Source organism: Erpetoichthys calabaricus, chromosome 8 (assembly GCF_900747795.2).
Source record: "Erpetoichthys calabaricus chromosome 8, fErpCal1.3, whole genome shotgun sequence".
Classification (NCBI taxonomy): Eukaryota; Metazoa; Chordata; class Cladistia; order Polypteriformes; family Polypteridae; genus Erpetoichthys; species Erpetoichthys calabaricus.
Genome location: NC_041401.2, coordinates 120,755,514 through 120,769,328, shown reverse-complemented (window position 1 = coordinate 120,769,328; position 13,815 = coordinate 120,755,514). Strand labels below are relative to the sequence as shown.

The 13,815-nt window shown below is 40.3% G+C and overlaps 2 protein-coding genes across 2 annotated transcripts in view; both read right to left on the bottom strand.

Moving 5' to 3' along the window:
- ssu72 (SSU72 homolog, RNA polymerase II CTD phosphatase) overlaps positions 1 to 6,559 on the bottom strand; it is a 48,611-nt gene extending 42,052 nt beyond the window's left edge. Inside the window, exon 1 of the mRNA XM_028807346.2 lies at positions 6,377 to 6,559. Within this exon, the coding sequence (XP_028663179.1) occupies positions 6,377 to 6,456 (80 nt within the window). The 5' untranslated portion in view covers positions 6,457 to 6,559. The remainder of the gene's footprint in view (positions 1 to 6,376) is intronic.
- Positions 6,560 to 10,191: 3,632 nt separating this feature from the next.
- fndc10 (fibronectin type III domain containing 10) lies at positions 10,192 to 11,727 on the bottom strand. Its single transcript, XM_028807345.2, has one exon. The coding sequence runs from the start codon at positions 11,621 to 11,623 to the stop codon at positions 10,832 to 10,834; it is 792 nt and encodes a 263-aa protein (XP_028663178.1). The 5' UTR covers positions 11,624 to 11,727; the 3' UTR covers positions 10,192 to 10,831.
- Between the last annotated feature and the right edge of the window lie 2,088 nt (positions 11,728 to 13,815).

Sequence of the window (13,815 nt, the reverse complement as noted above, 5' to 3'; positions counted from 1 at the left end):
AACTTCTGTATTATAGCAGTTAATTTTATTTTTAAGGCATTTGCACACTACTACATACCTCTGGGCATTCTTGAAATATTACGATCAGTGACTGGCAAACTCCCACACAGTTAACCAATGGAATGTAAGGTGTGTTAATGGTCACTATTTTCCCTCATTTTTATTTTTTATCTTCACACCAGAAAAAAAAAAGGTTTCATGCAGTCATAAAATCAAGTACATATTTAATCTAAAATGACTGTAGTGTCATAGTATTCTGGACAAAATGCCACAATTCAGAAAAAAACTTTAAATTAAAAATGTGCATACTCAAAACTTTTACTTATTTGTTGTTTTGTGCAAAAAACTAGCAATCAATTTTTCTCAAATATCATCTTTGAAGTGATAACATTTCAGGTTTCTCCTTGCTAAAACAGTTTCACTTCACATGAAAAGTAAACTCCATACCCACCTGATTTAGGTAGCCACAAGCCCTTACTGCTATTTCATATGGAGCACAGCCCATGAAAGAAATGTGCTGTCCCTGGTGGGGAGAGATAGCCAGACATGCAAAAAGTTTCCTTATTACATGTAAATTATTTTTGTTCAGGGACCAGTGGTAAAAAGCAAAGCATGACAGCTAAGAACTTGGCTTTGAAAATGCTGCACAAACACAATGATTCTATTCACATTTCCTTAACATACTCTTACAAAACAAGCAGACACAGACTACAAAATTTAACAATTTTCCAACTTTCTCATCTGCTGGCCTCCAGAAATGAGTCAAGCTCAATTTTTGTTTTTATCCACTCTCTATTTAATTCTATGTTCTTTACCAATTTACATGTATAGTATACTCATGAAGAGCCAGAACAGAGTGTCAATATGAAAAATGCAAAACATTTACCAGTAATTGTTTAGTTGAATCCAAGCATATCTGTGGAAGGATTATTTTTATGCCAAAATGTATGAGTGGGTGTCTGAGGACTGTCAAAAATCAGACTGAAGGAGACTGGCCAAGGAAAGAGGCTGCCAATGTTGTATAGTAGAAGCAAAACCTTTTGATAAAGGACATTGCACACATTTGAAGGATGGTACAATTATGTTCTATAAACTTATGCAATACAAAGCAACAAGAAAGCATTTAGCTAATCTGAAAAAATGCGGAGTACAATAAAACTGAATTTAGTTTTTTCCATTACTGAATTTTACATGTAGCTGCTAAACACACAGTGGACCAAGAAGATTAATACAATTTGCAAACTGTGTATTACCACCATACTTAGTCTAGCTACCACCTATTTAATAAAGAGGGCTATATCAGAAACAGCTTTCACTTAACACTATCAGCAACTTAAGATTAAGGTCACTTTCATGTTGACGAAACTAGTAACATGAGTTGTGAGCATACAGTTCACCTCATTTAGTCTGCCAATTAAAGTATTTACTGTATTTTTCGCTCCATAAGAAGCACCTGACCATAATATGCACCTAGGTTTAGAGGAGGAAAACAAGAAAAATGTTCTGAACCAAATGCTGTACTAATATATTTAATAAAATATAGCAGAATAATATTTCAACCATGAAACGTCAACAGCGGTACAGTAATCGCTCGCTATATCGCGCTTCAACTTTCGCGGCTTCACTCTATTGCGGATTTTATATGTAAGCATATTTAAATATATATCGCAGATTTTTGCTGGTTCGTGGGTTTCAGTGGACAATGGGTCTGTTAATTTCTGGTACATGCTTACTCAGTTGGTTTGCCCAGTTGATTTCATACAAGGGACGCTATTGGCAGATGGTGGAGAAGCTGAGCGTATTAAATAAAACTCCTTAAATATACTGTGGGCAAGGGGGCCGTTCGCACCACTAGAGGATACGGACACTCCTCAAAAAATGCTGAGAGACTACCTTCACATTACTCCCTTCCTTGTGGCTGCTTTGTTACGCGATATGCTTCCCGCTCGGTGCTTCACATACTTAAAAGCCCAAATAGCACCTATTGATTTTTGATTGTTTGCTTTTCTCTCTCTTGCTCTGACATTCTCTGCTCCTGACTGAGGGGGTGTGAGCAGGAGGGCTGTTCGCACCCCTAGAGGATACGGACGCTCGTCTAAAAAATGCAGAAAAACTACCTTCATATTGCTCCCTTCCTTGCGGCTGCTTTGTCAAGCGATAGGTTTCCCGCACGGTCAAACAGCACCTAGCGGTTTTTGATTGTTTGCTTTTCTCTCTCTTTCTGCAAATGTTTGTTTGCAGTGTTTGAATAAAGTTCCGGTCTCACTATAACCTTCTGTGTTTCCGTGCAAATCTGTGACCCAAGCGTGACAATATAAAAATAACCATATAAACATGGTTTTTACTTCGCGGATTTTCACCTTTTGCAGGGGGTTCTGGAACGCAACACCAGCGATGGAGGAGGGACCACTGTATTAAGAACCATCATCACGGTCATTAACAAATGAGATTTTAAGGTTAAAGCACGCTTCTAGTTTTCTGGAAAAGCCAAGAACTCCTTATCACTAGTGTCAGAATTTATGAAGCTCAGTTGCGCACAATCACTGATATCACTTTCTTCGCCGTCTTCAGTTCCATCTAAGGCATTGCTAATAGCAGCTTCCACCTGAAGCTATAGACTCTTCAGTACGCGAGTGACTCTCCACGTTAGTGTTTAGATCTGGACGGTGCATGTGCCCAAAACATTTATATGTTACTTACATAAAAGCCAGATGGAATGTTATTTAGCTTGATTTATTTACTTTCTTCCTACAGTGTAAAGTCACAAGTAGACTGCAGAGCTTCCCATGTACATATGCAAAGTACAGCAACGGCAAAAGTGTGATGTGCATTCTTTCTCCGATATAGAACCCTCATCATCATCGGAGTTCACCTCAGTTGACTTCTCACTCTATACAACTGACACGCAGGTAAACAGACTTGAGCTAACAAAACTGTGCGGCGGTGGGGGATGTGATAGGCTGCTTGCCGCTTATCAACACATTTACAAGACAAATGACGCTGGCGGAGAGGTGCGAAGGGATTGAAGGTGGGACGGATTTAGATGTTTCGTAGGCTTTGGCAATTCTAGTGTTAAGCATCCCCAGGTGTTTCGTGTGGGCCTACCACTTCCTATTCAAACAGCTGTCGCTACCGCTGACAGGTCAGGTAATAAACATCACAGTCTGTGACACAATATTTGCTCCATGAGACCACAGACATTTCCACCCACTTTGGGGCGAGGAGGAGTGAATCTTATGGAGCAAAAAATAAGGTTCTTTACAAAATATAAGTCATCTCCTTTACTAGCTTCTGCAGTAAAAGCCTGATATTCCACTTCAGACAAAACAGCATAAAAAAAGCACTGTAATAAAGTGGACGTTTTATCTATATACTACTTGAGAAGAGATGCAATTTCAATACAATGTTTGCCTACTTCTACTCAAGATCTAGATACAGTTATTTAAAAACCTTATCAGAAAACATGTAGAGTAGTAACAGAATTTGAATTGCATCAATATTATACAAGACTTAAAAATAGTGCTCTGTCTACTGGTGGCTATAACACTTGCAATAAGTCAATTGCTCATTTGGGGCTTGAGACTGATGCAATATTCCAATACAAATGAAGTCCTCAATTTTTGATTCACAATTATGCCTTAAAAATGCAGAAGCAACAGATTTCAGAAAACAGAACTTCATCTAGCACAGCACGACCCTGCAGGACCAGACAATATAAAAGGCAAACGCAAGATGTACTGATCCATGATTTAAGTTGGCACCAACAGTTTGCTTTTTCCAATCAAATCCCAACCGCAGGTCTTACGATACCAAAGAGCATACTATGGCAAGAAAGTGGGGGATGACTATAGTATTGACACTATACTTCCTGAAGAACTGCACCGATACTGCTTGTTGAGAACCAACTGTTTACCTTATTGAATTAAAAATACAAAATGTGCAAGATATCATAAAACCTTATAAATACTGAGATACGCAAGGAGAATTATACTGCATATTACATAACGTCTCATGATCAGCTCTAGAGCATCACCAATAACTCAATGATGTCCTTTGCCTTGAACACATAGGAGATTTACATTTAAAGGTATGGTAGAAAGTAAAGAGACAATTATGGTCATGGGACAAGTGCTACCACCACATTTTTTTACATATACACACATACATTGGAACCACAAAATTTGCATTCACACTATTACCTGATCTGTGTCCACTCAGGATGGCTTCAATGCTGTACATTCACATACTGTATTTCTGCCTTAATGAGAACTTTAAATTAAGCTATCTTCAAGGCCTATCCAGCTAACACACTACTTAATCAATCTTAAGGTTTCACAGCCTAGAGAGCCTGACCTCAAAGCATCGAGCACAAGAAAGGTACAAACTCAAGAAAGAACATGCCCAGGTTTATTACCAAAACATGGCATGTCTACAGATGAATAAAAAAAAATATGATAAGAAATTATTCCATGTGGATGCAGTTTTGTTTATTTCATATAGAACACTTTAAAAGTGTGTACAATGCCTACTACACCGCTAAACAAATTAATGTTAACAACTAATTGCAGTCAACTGGAAATTTTTGCAAAAAGCTGACTGAGATGCAAATACCATAAGAAGCTCAAGTGCGCGGAAAATTTTTCTACATACCACAAAACATTTTTGTAATTGGCATTCATCAGTTACAGGAAAATATGACTTGACTTTTAAGCTTTCAGACACAAAGGCACCTGGGAAACAAGATTATCCTTCAAACGAGGGGTGGGGGCTTGACCTGTGTGAATTGCAACTGAATTAGATGTTGAGCATAAGACAGCTGTATCTGCTGGTGCAATTGTAACTACACCAGCAGTCATTTTTGGGGATGGAGGAAATAGAAAAAAAAAAACACTGAAAAAAGTGAGGAATGTCATTCTTCTGGAAAAAAAATGGGTTTGGATAATGTAATGGGAGTACCATTAATGGCATTTTACTCAGAGCTGCTAGATAAACCCCATTACATCCTTATGACTGACCATAAGTGTTTTGGAAAATGCGATATACATAGGAATACTGCTGTGGTTCCAACCTCTTCCTTTAACAATTTATGCTATACGTGTGTACAATCAACTCATATAATAAATTTCTTATCCAGGACTGCATCACAGGGAATCAATTTTCCTGGAAGCAGGTGCAGGACCCTGGATATAATTTCATCATAGGCAACACATGTAATCAAAGCTGCCAAATACTCTTGTATCAAGTCCTGAGGCTTAATATTTAAAAAAATGTAATGTAAATGCATGTTCCACAAAGAATATATTTTGCTGGAAAATAAGGTGGTTTTAATTACGGAGGCAACTTTAATCACTGTGCAACAATGACATCTCTACGTAAGAGTATGAAAACGTAATAAAACATTTTGTTTTTAACCATTTCAAATATATTTATCCGTAGTGACAGAAGGTTGAAACTATTCCTGGTTGGGTCCTTACTATCATGGACAATGGGGTAGAACCTTTTAGGGTGCAGTTGTGTCAAAAAAGACGAATGTTTCTTAGTTAACCCATATACAAAAAAAAAACACATTTTATGACAAGGATTTAGCTAAAGCACAGTTTTATGCAGATGTAACCATTTACTAACGCCTGTGAGGCTTTTAATATAAATGCGTATACACTTCCATATTACGGTAGTGTATAATTTAAATAACACTGCGACGATGTTTACCACAGATAGGCCATTACGCGAAACAAAGGCCAAGTTGGACTTTTCAGGAAACTAAAGAAATTCTCGAAATTTCCACTTCTGACCTTCAAAATTATTCCCTTCCCACTTAAGTTTACATACTGTGGTGTGAACTTACAAATCACGTATTGTACACAACGAATGTTTTTTTTTTCCCCGAAGAGGAATGGATTTCGAAACTTCGCTTTTGATCTTCCAAAACGAGGAAATACGGGTGACCATTTACCCCATTGCATAATCATATTTCGCGACTCTACCGCCCCTCTTTTCTTAAATAACAGATTGCTATTATTTTGGAAAAAATGCCGGACCTTTTCGCAAATCTCGGAAACGCTACCGCCATTTGCCTACCGGGATACAAGTACAGTACCTCGGATTTGGAGGCCCTTCGCTCATGGCCTACTTTTACATTCCCAGCTCTTGCGTCTTATTTCTGGTCCCATACGAACGACGGACATGACTCTAAACGACACGCGGTTTGTACCGCTACTCCGAAATAATATCTTCCGGCTTATTTAGGGTTTTCATACCGTCTGTACTGTATTTCACTTTAGGCCTCTCCCGAAAGAGGGACCCGTATGTTTAGCCTATAAAGCTCGAATTTCCTAGTATGTCTCGTTCAATTTCGCCCGCCCCTTTTCACTTGTACCTGAGGATGTTATGCGCCTCCATACTACGGTTCTGGTTGCTGGAGCAGACCACAGCCACTCGCAGCGGGTGAGACGGCATTTCGACGCCGGTGTCTCGGTATGCGAACGCACCTCGATGAAACAACAACCGGTCCTTCGGAAGCTGAAGGAAATGGCGGCGAGCGAGGTGACAAAACCAATGGGCGTGTAATTTCGAGTCATGTGACCGAGTGACGAGAAACTGTGACGAGAATCGGTCGCGCCAATCAGCACTCGACAAGGCGTGTCTCAGCGTGAGTCAACGGTTACCGATCGGTTTGAAATTATACTGTAATGTTAAAAAATATTAGGAAGCAATCGTAACCTTCTTTTCCTTAACGGCGTCTTTTAGAAGAAAATTGCTCATCTTTGGCATTATTTTCACTCGTTCTTTTTTGAAGAGGGGCGTGGAAAAGGCAGATTGATGACCAGACCACTCACCCTCAACAACGTCTTGGGAATTCACCGACGCACCTAGGCAATGGTGACTAGGTGGTCGCCTAGGGCGTCATTTATGAAAGTTAAGGGGGGCGGGCTCAGTACACCGAAGATTAACATTACTGAATATGTGTTATGGACACCAAGGGGTTCCGTTTCTGAATCCCACTCCTGCCCCCATTTGCGCTATAGACACCAAGGGGAAACCTCATAGGGCTCCATATGGGCTTAGACCAGCTAAGAACAGACCTTGTGAGGTACGATTCACACGGGTGTAACATGGGTCGGCAAAGGCTTGTTTTCCAGCGAGTCGTGACTTTACACCTGATGATTGTGTATTTCAGGGGTTTCCGAATAAAAGCTCCAATTAATTCAACTGGAAAAATAATCCGACGGGTGGGATGAGCTTCAGGTAAACAATGTGATGCCAAAGAGATGCATAACATGTACTATGCTATACATAGGCCAAGGCACAAGCTTTGAATGAGGCGTATGAAAAACTGAAGAGAAAAATGAGGGAGACATTGTTTTTTTAGAATACCAAAGGCAGGAACAAGGACGGGAAGGATTTTAATCAGATAAAGCTGTGGAAGGTGTGGCCTTGATTGAGCTTGATAGGATCAAGAATAGATGGACTTAGAAAAGCTGTTGAATGAAGATAGTCCAAAGGTAGTATTTAGGGTTGGAGTCCCAAATAAAGAGCAAGTGCAAAGAATAAGGTGGGAGGAAGGAGGCACTGAAAGGAATGAAATGAGAAAAAGCAACAGGACAGGAGGAAATACCAGCAAAAATGCAGAAGAGTATAGGAGAAGAGTTGATGTGTTGTGGGATCTAATGCAGATGATCTTTGAACAGGAGTGAATACCAGAGGAGTAAAGGAAACAGTGTGATTGTACCTATTTATAAAGAGAAGGGTAATAATCAGGATTGTGGAAACTATTGAGGAATAAAACTGATGTCACACACAATGAAAATGTTGGAAAGGGTTATAGAGAGAAGGCTTCGGGATCGCCTTAGAGGAAGAGCAGCTTGATTTTATGTCAAGGAGAGGAACAACTGATTAAGTTTTTACATTGAGACAGCTCATGGAAAAGAACTGAGAAAAACAGACACATTTACATATAGTGTTGATTGATATGGAGAAGGCTTATGCACCACATCAAGAGGTCTGGAGGTGCATGAGAGAGAAAGGAGTACCAGAGAAGTATGTGAGGATTGTCCACAATATGTATGAGGGAGTGAGGACTCAGCTTAAAAGCAGTTTTGGGGTAACAGACAAGATCCAATTCAGAGTAGGCTGGCACCAGCGATCTTCTTTAAGTCCTTACCTCTTTGACCTGGTTATGGATGTGTGAGTCTCCCTGGTGTATTCTTTTCACTGATGACATTGTGTTGTGTAGTGCCAGAAAAGAGAAAATGGAGAGGAAGTTGGAAGAATGGAGAAGGGTGATGTAAGATAGAGGAGTGAACATAAACAAGGAAGAAGACAGAATATCCATCCATCCATTTTCCAACCCACTGAATCCGAACACAGGGTCACAGGGGTCTGCTGGAGCAGAGATTCAGAAGTTAGCCTGCAGAGAGAGAAATTATTTTTTTTTTTATATTTTTTAAATATCTAGGATCAGTGGTAGTCCAAGATGGAAAACTAGATGCAGAGCTAACCCATAAAGGGTAGGGTTGATAGAACAATTGGAATAAGGTATCGGGGTATTGTGTGAGCAAAGAATTAAAATGAAGGTTAAAGGTGAGGTTTTTAAGACAGTGGTAAGACCTGCAATGATGTATGCAACTGAGGAATGGGCAGTAAAGGGAGCACAGGAGAAGAAGTTAGATGTGGCAGAAATGAGAATGATGAGATGGAGCTAATAAACAGGACAGAATAAGAAGTGAGAGAATCAGAGGCACAACAAAAGTGGGTGAGATATCCAAGAAAGTACAGGAAAGTAGGTTGAAGTGGTATAGACAAGAGATGAGGACAGATGATGAATAGATGGGCGAAAGAGTGATAGTGGAAGAGAAAGCAAGAGAGGCCAAAGTGGAGGTGGCTCGATAAAGTAAAAGATCTGAAAGAAAAGGGCTTGACTAATGAGAAGGTTCAGGACCTAGCTGTTTGAAGAAGGTTGATCAAACACATTGACCCCACACAGAAATAGAAATAGATGATGAGGAAGAAGATGACATACATAGTTAAACAGCCTTATACAAGAGTGTATCATTGGTTCAGGGCTTCTATATGCACTTAGTTCAAGTAAGGAGAATAGTCCAACTGCAGCCTTCATACAGTGACACCACTCTTGACACGCATATTGATGTCAATCACGACACACCTGGTTATTTCTCTGGCCCATCATGACTGTTATTAATTTACTGATAAAAAAAATCAACATAGTTGTCTATTAAACAGAATAAGATAACCCTCCTAAAATCTTATCCTTAATAGTAATTAAGCAATTGCATCCAACCCCTGTAGCACTGAGGGTTTGGAAATGGCAGGAGTTGGATCATATCTGACTCCACCCCAAGAGAGTCTTGCTCGCTGTGTCTACACATCTGTATTCACAAGTGGGTTCACCAAAAGGGTGACCATAGGGGAGGGAAGGGAAAAATTATTTTAAAAACTGTTTTATAAAACAGATTTTTATGCCCTAAGAATATTTGCCTTATGAATAACATGCTTCACTATAAACCATGTTCACACATTTAAGAGGACTCTCTTGATTATGCAGGAAGTCCTTTCATTCATAAATTAATTTACACAAAATACACATGAATGTTATTTTGACTAGTGAATGCAAGATGAAACCATGTAACTGTGTACGGATACGTGCAACAGTATGCATTTTAACGTACTGCCAACCTGTCCAGGGTTGCTGCTTTTCCATCAGTGCTGTCAGGATTGGTGCATGCTCCTCACAATTGAAACAACAGGTTTCAGAAATTGGATGGATGAATAAACCAGTCAACCTTGCGATATGATCTGACTTATATGAGATTACTTTCTAAAACATTATTATGTGACAGCACTAGCAATCAAAAAAGCCTACAGCTCTTTGGTTGTGGGCATCTTTTATATTGTACAATTTGTAATAATTGACAAGACTTCCAAAAGAAGTGTATAGATGTCCTTCAAATTCTGTCTTCAGTTCTTCTTTAGTCAGCATGATGGCAGATTTCAGCTTCCCTGTGGAGCAGTAAGTTAAACATATCTCCAGTTGTTTGGATGGCTACACAGTGCTAATGCACCTGACGCAGTTAAACTATATCCATAAAAGTCACTCAGGTCACACCATGCACCTGACTGAGCTGTTTAAATGACAGCTAATAGAACTGGTGAAACAATCACATTACTCAATATATGATACCACTGCCATGTTTATTTAATCTAATTTGGAATACAACAGTAAAGCTATGATCAATATTACTAAGTCCTACTTCCATACTGGAAAAGCATGCTGACTGGCATGCCCCTTTGAAATCAGCTGGGAAGTACCAAAATGTCATGAGCTAGGAAAATGCAGCAAGATCCAAAAGCATGTTTCACAAACTCATTTGGCTCACAGCCTGACAGATTTAAAAGAAATTATCTGGCCAGGAAAATCCATCTGCAAAAAAGACAGTTTTTACTCCAGGCACCCAGTCCAGTTACATGACAGCTGTGTCACTGGAAACCATTCAATGCAGTACTGTGCCAGAGCCAAGAGACAGTTGGCCTGCTTCCAGTATGGTTTCTACTCTATCAGGAGCTGAATCTATTCTAATCTAGCAATAACAAAGCTTGACTGGGCACACAATGTGAGAGGAGGAAACACACACACACTTGTGACCATCCAGGGGCTTTGTGAGGCCCTTCAGTCTTAATGACTCTGTGGCACTGCAGACCCTGAGGTGACAATACCGAGCTGAACTTTCATCTGTTCAAAGGGAGGTCGCTCACCATAGTGGAACACAATGGCGCAATTCTACGTGAGGTCCACACCAGACGTCATACACAGTAACTACAGCATGCCTGTCTTGTGCAGTTCACTGTCTGGCTCCTCCCGCACAACCAGCGCCAGCCTTGCACGTCTGTCCGTCTGGGTGCTGGTACTTGCCCGCAGCGGGCCTCCACCTTTGAATGCAGGATGCATAAGATTTTCCGTGATGTAAGCCACCAACAGGCAAATGATCACCAACATGACGCAGATGGAGCCCCCCACCGCCGTCATGGCGATGACGATATCCCGCATGCCAGCTGGTTCGGCGCTGAAGTCCACGCAGTCCCCTGGTCCGCCGTTGCTGGCGTTCGCGGCGTATAGCGGCCGTAGGCAGATACGATAACGCACGCTATCGTGCACGTCTGCAAGCAGGTAATCGGAGCACCCAGCGCCCAACCATACGCTGTCGCACTGGAACTGTGTGTGTGTGCCGTTCCACCAACAGCCCAGCTGGAAACCTCGCAGTCCTGAAGTCGCCGGGAAGCGCCACTGCAGAAGTGCACTGCCGTTCTTTAGCACGTTGGCAACCAGCGTGCCGCGTCCTGCCGAGCGATACCTGGTACAGAGCTTTTCCTGGCATCGGAAGCTGCGCTCTGTGCTCCGAAAGCAAAGGCCGCCACTAGTGCCTGTATGCAGAAGCTTGTAAGCGCAGGTTGCCAGAGGACCGTCCACATCACTCCGTCGCTGCCGCCGCGGCTCCGAATTGCGCGTCCGGCCGCTCTCCGAGCTGCAGGCCCCCGCAAAGGAGGAGACCGGTGCCCATTCCCGGCACACAGTGGCGAGGAGCAGGAGGCAGTGTAGCGAGGCGGACATCGTGTCGCAAACGGCAACAAAAGCAACCTGGATCACCGGAGACACATCGGTCCGTTACGACGCGCCGGAGCAGAGTCCCCAGTGTCAGCAGCACGACTCACGCACAGGCGCAGCGGCATTGAAAAGGGGGGGCGGTCGGGGGGCACGAAGGGTAGAGGACTTTAAGGAGGGGGTACAAACCAAGAGGACACAAAGAATGTCACTAACAAACTAAGGAAAGGAAACATCCAGGACGTGGTACCACGGTACCCGTTTCTAGTACCAGAGAATGAGGCCTACTAGTTAAATATTTGGAAAACAAGCAAAGCATATATGTCCTGTACAAGCCAAACTGACCATTTTATACTTTGGGATGGCTGCAGTGTTTGTGAAAGGCTGATTAAATTTGATGATTCACACACATACACGTTATAATCACTCTCTCTCTCTCACTCTCTCTCCATACACACACACACAATATAACTTAAATTATTTAAGGGGACTTGAAAGTGCATGGTAATGTATAATTTGCATTAAAGTCTTTCCTTAATGTAACATTTTGCAGGAATAAGATTCTTACCTGAATGATTAAATAAATGAGTAAAAATATTCAAAACTTTCATTGTCCAGACTTTACAGGAAAGGATTTGCATAACATATATGAATTTCATGTACAAACCAGCACATACAGTACTGGTGTATGAAAATCTGGGAACTGATAAATTTGTCCTACATCCCTTCTCACTTGGTTAAAACCAATTGGAAACTGTGGATTACAGATTATATAGTTTTGTAAATAATGAATGAATAATGCCAAAAAATAAATATAATAGTTATACTGTATTGTGTCCATACAAATTACTTATGAATACTTTGAAATCACTTCAGTTTTGTTTTTGTCCAGTACCTTTTACCTCAACAGTACGAGAAAACCACCACATTTATAGATTATTCATCTTGACTTGATGCTCTATTTTTGACTCTTCAGACTATCCCCGCAAAAAAAAAACTAACTTTTAGTCCACTTTTGGACCAAGTTTTGTGCAAGAAATGACAACCTAACAATAAATAGTAAACCGATAGGAGTCTTCAGCAAAAATGGTTGGAAGGACTTGAAGCTGTGCATGCCTATGGTTGCCAGACGTCCCTTATATACGGGACATGTCCCATATTTGATCATTTTGTCCCCTGTCCCGTACTGACCTTTCAGGGACACCCAAATGTTCCGTATTTAGTTCATTTTCAAATTTCGTAATAAAAATATTATTTTTACAACCTTCTTACAGTAGTTAGTTGTAACTTTATAAGTAATTATACTTTCTTTTCTCAGATTCTCTTGATGAAAATAACCCAAATGTAACAAGGAAACTAGTGTTTGCTGCCTGTTTGTTTGCAACTTGTTCAGTTGCTATGGTTGGCTGAGGACAGTGACACTGTTACCATTTTGCTCTCCAGCTGCACTGCTGTGCAGTTCTGTATCAGCATTGCAACATACAGTGTCGACAAAGTGTGTTGTTACTACTTGCCACGGCCCACTTTTTTTCTAACTGCTTGTATTAAATAATATTTTTCTGTTGTCTGTATTAAATAAATATTTTCAAAGGATTTCACTTTTACAGAATTTTTTTTAGCTTGTATTAAATAATTTTCAAGTGATTTTACTTTTGTTTTCCTCATAACCCATTAAAATCCTTGCTTTATGTTTTTAACTTATGTCTCTACTTTTATATAATATATTGGTCTGGGTGTGTAGGGGGCATGTATAAATTTATATATAGTAATAAAGAGAGATTTTAAGAGTGTCCCGTATTTCTAATTTTCTAATCTGGCAAATGACTGTATGTATGCCACATCCACTGACCCTAGGGTTTCACCACTAATGGAAAAAGAAGGGTCAAAATGACTGTTTTTCAAATTAATTTTGAAATAAATGGGGTATGTGAAGTGTTGTTTTCTGCTATTATGAGGTGGCTGATCACATACAGTATATGATAATATTTTTGGCATTTGATTCTTTATGGTCTTAGCCCTCTAAAAAGCATGCCCAGAAAGTTAAAAATGACAAATTTCAAACCTAAGCATTTAAGGTATTCTTTAGACTATTTTGAGGTCAGTGATTACAAATTTACAACTCTAAATTATGGTGAATTATGCTATTTCAGACTTTTTGTTTAGTATGACAGATTGCTTTTATATTAAGTATTAGTATGGCT

Coding starts and splice junctions, on each gene's coding strand:
- fndc10 (XM_028807345.2), bottom strand. CDS start 11,623: ATGTCCGCCTCGCTACACTGCCTCCTGCTCCTCGCCACTGTGTGCCGG.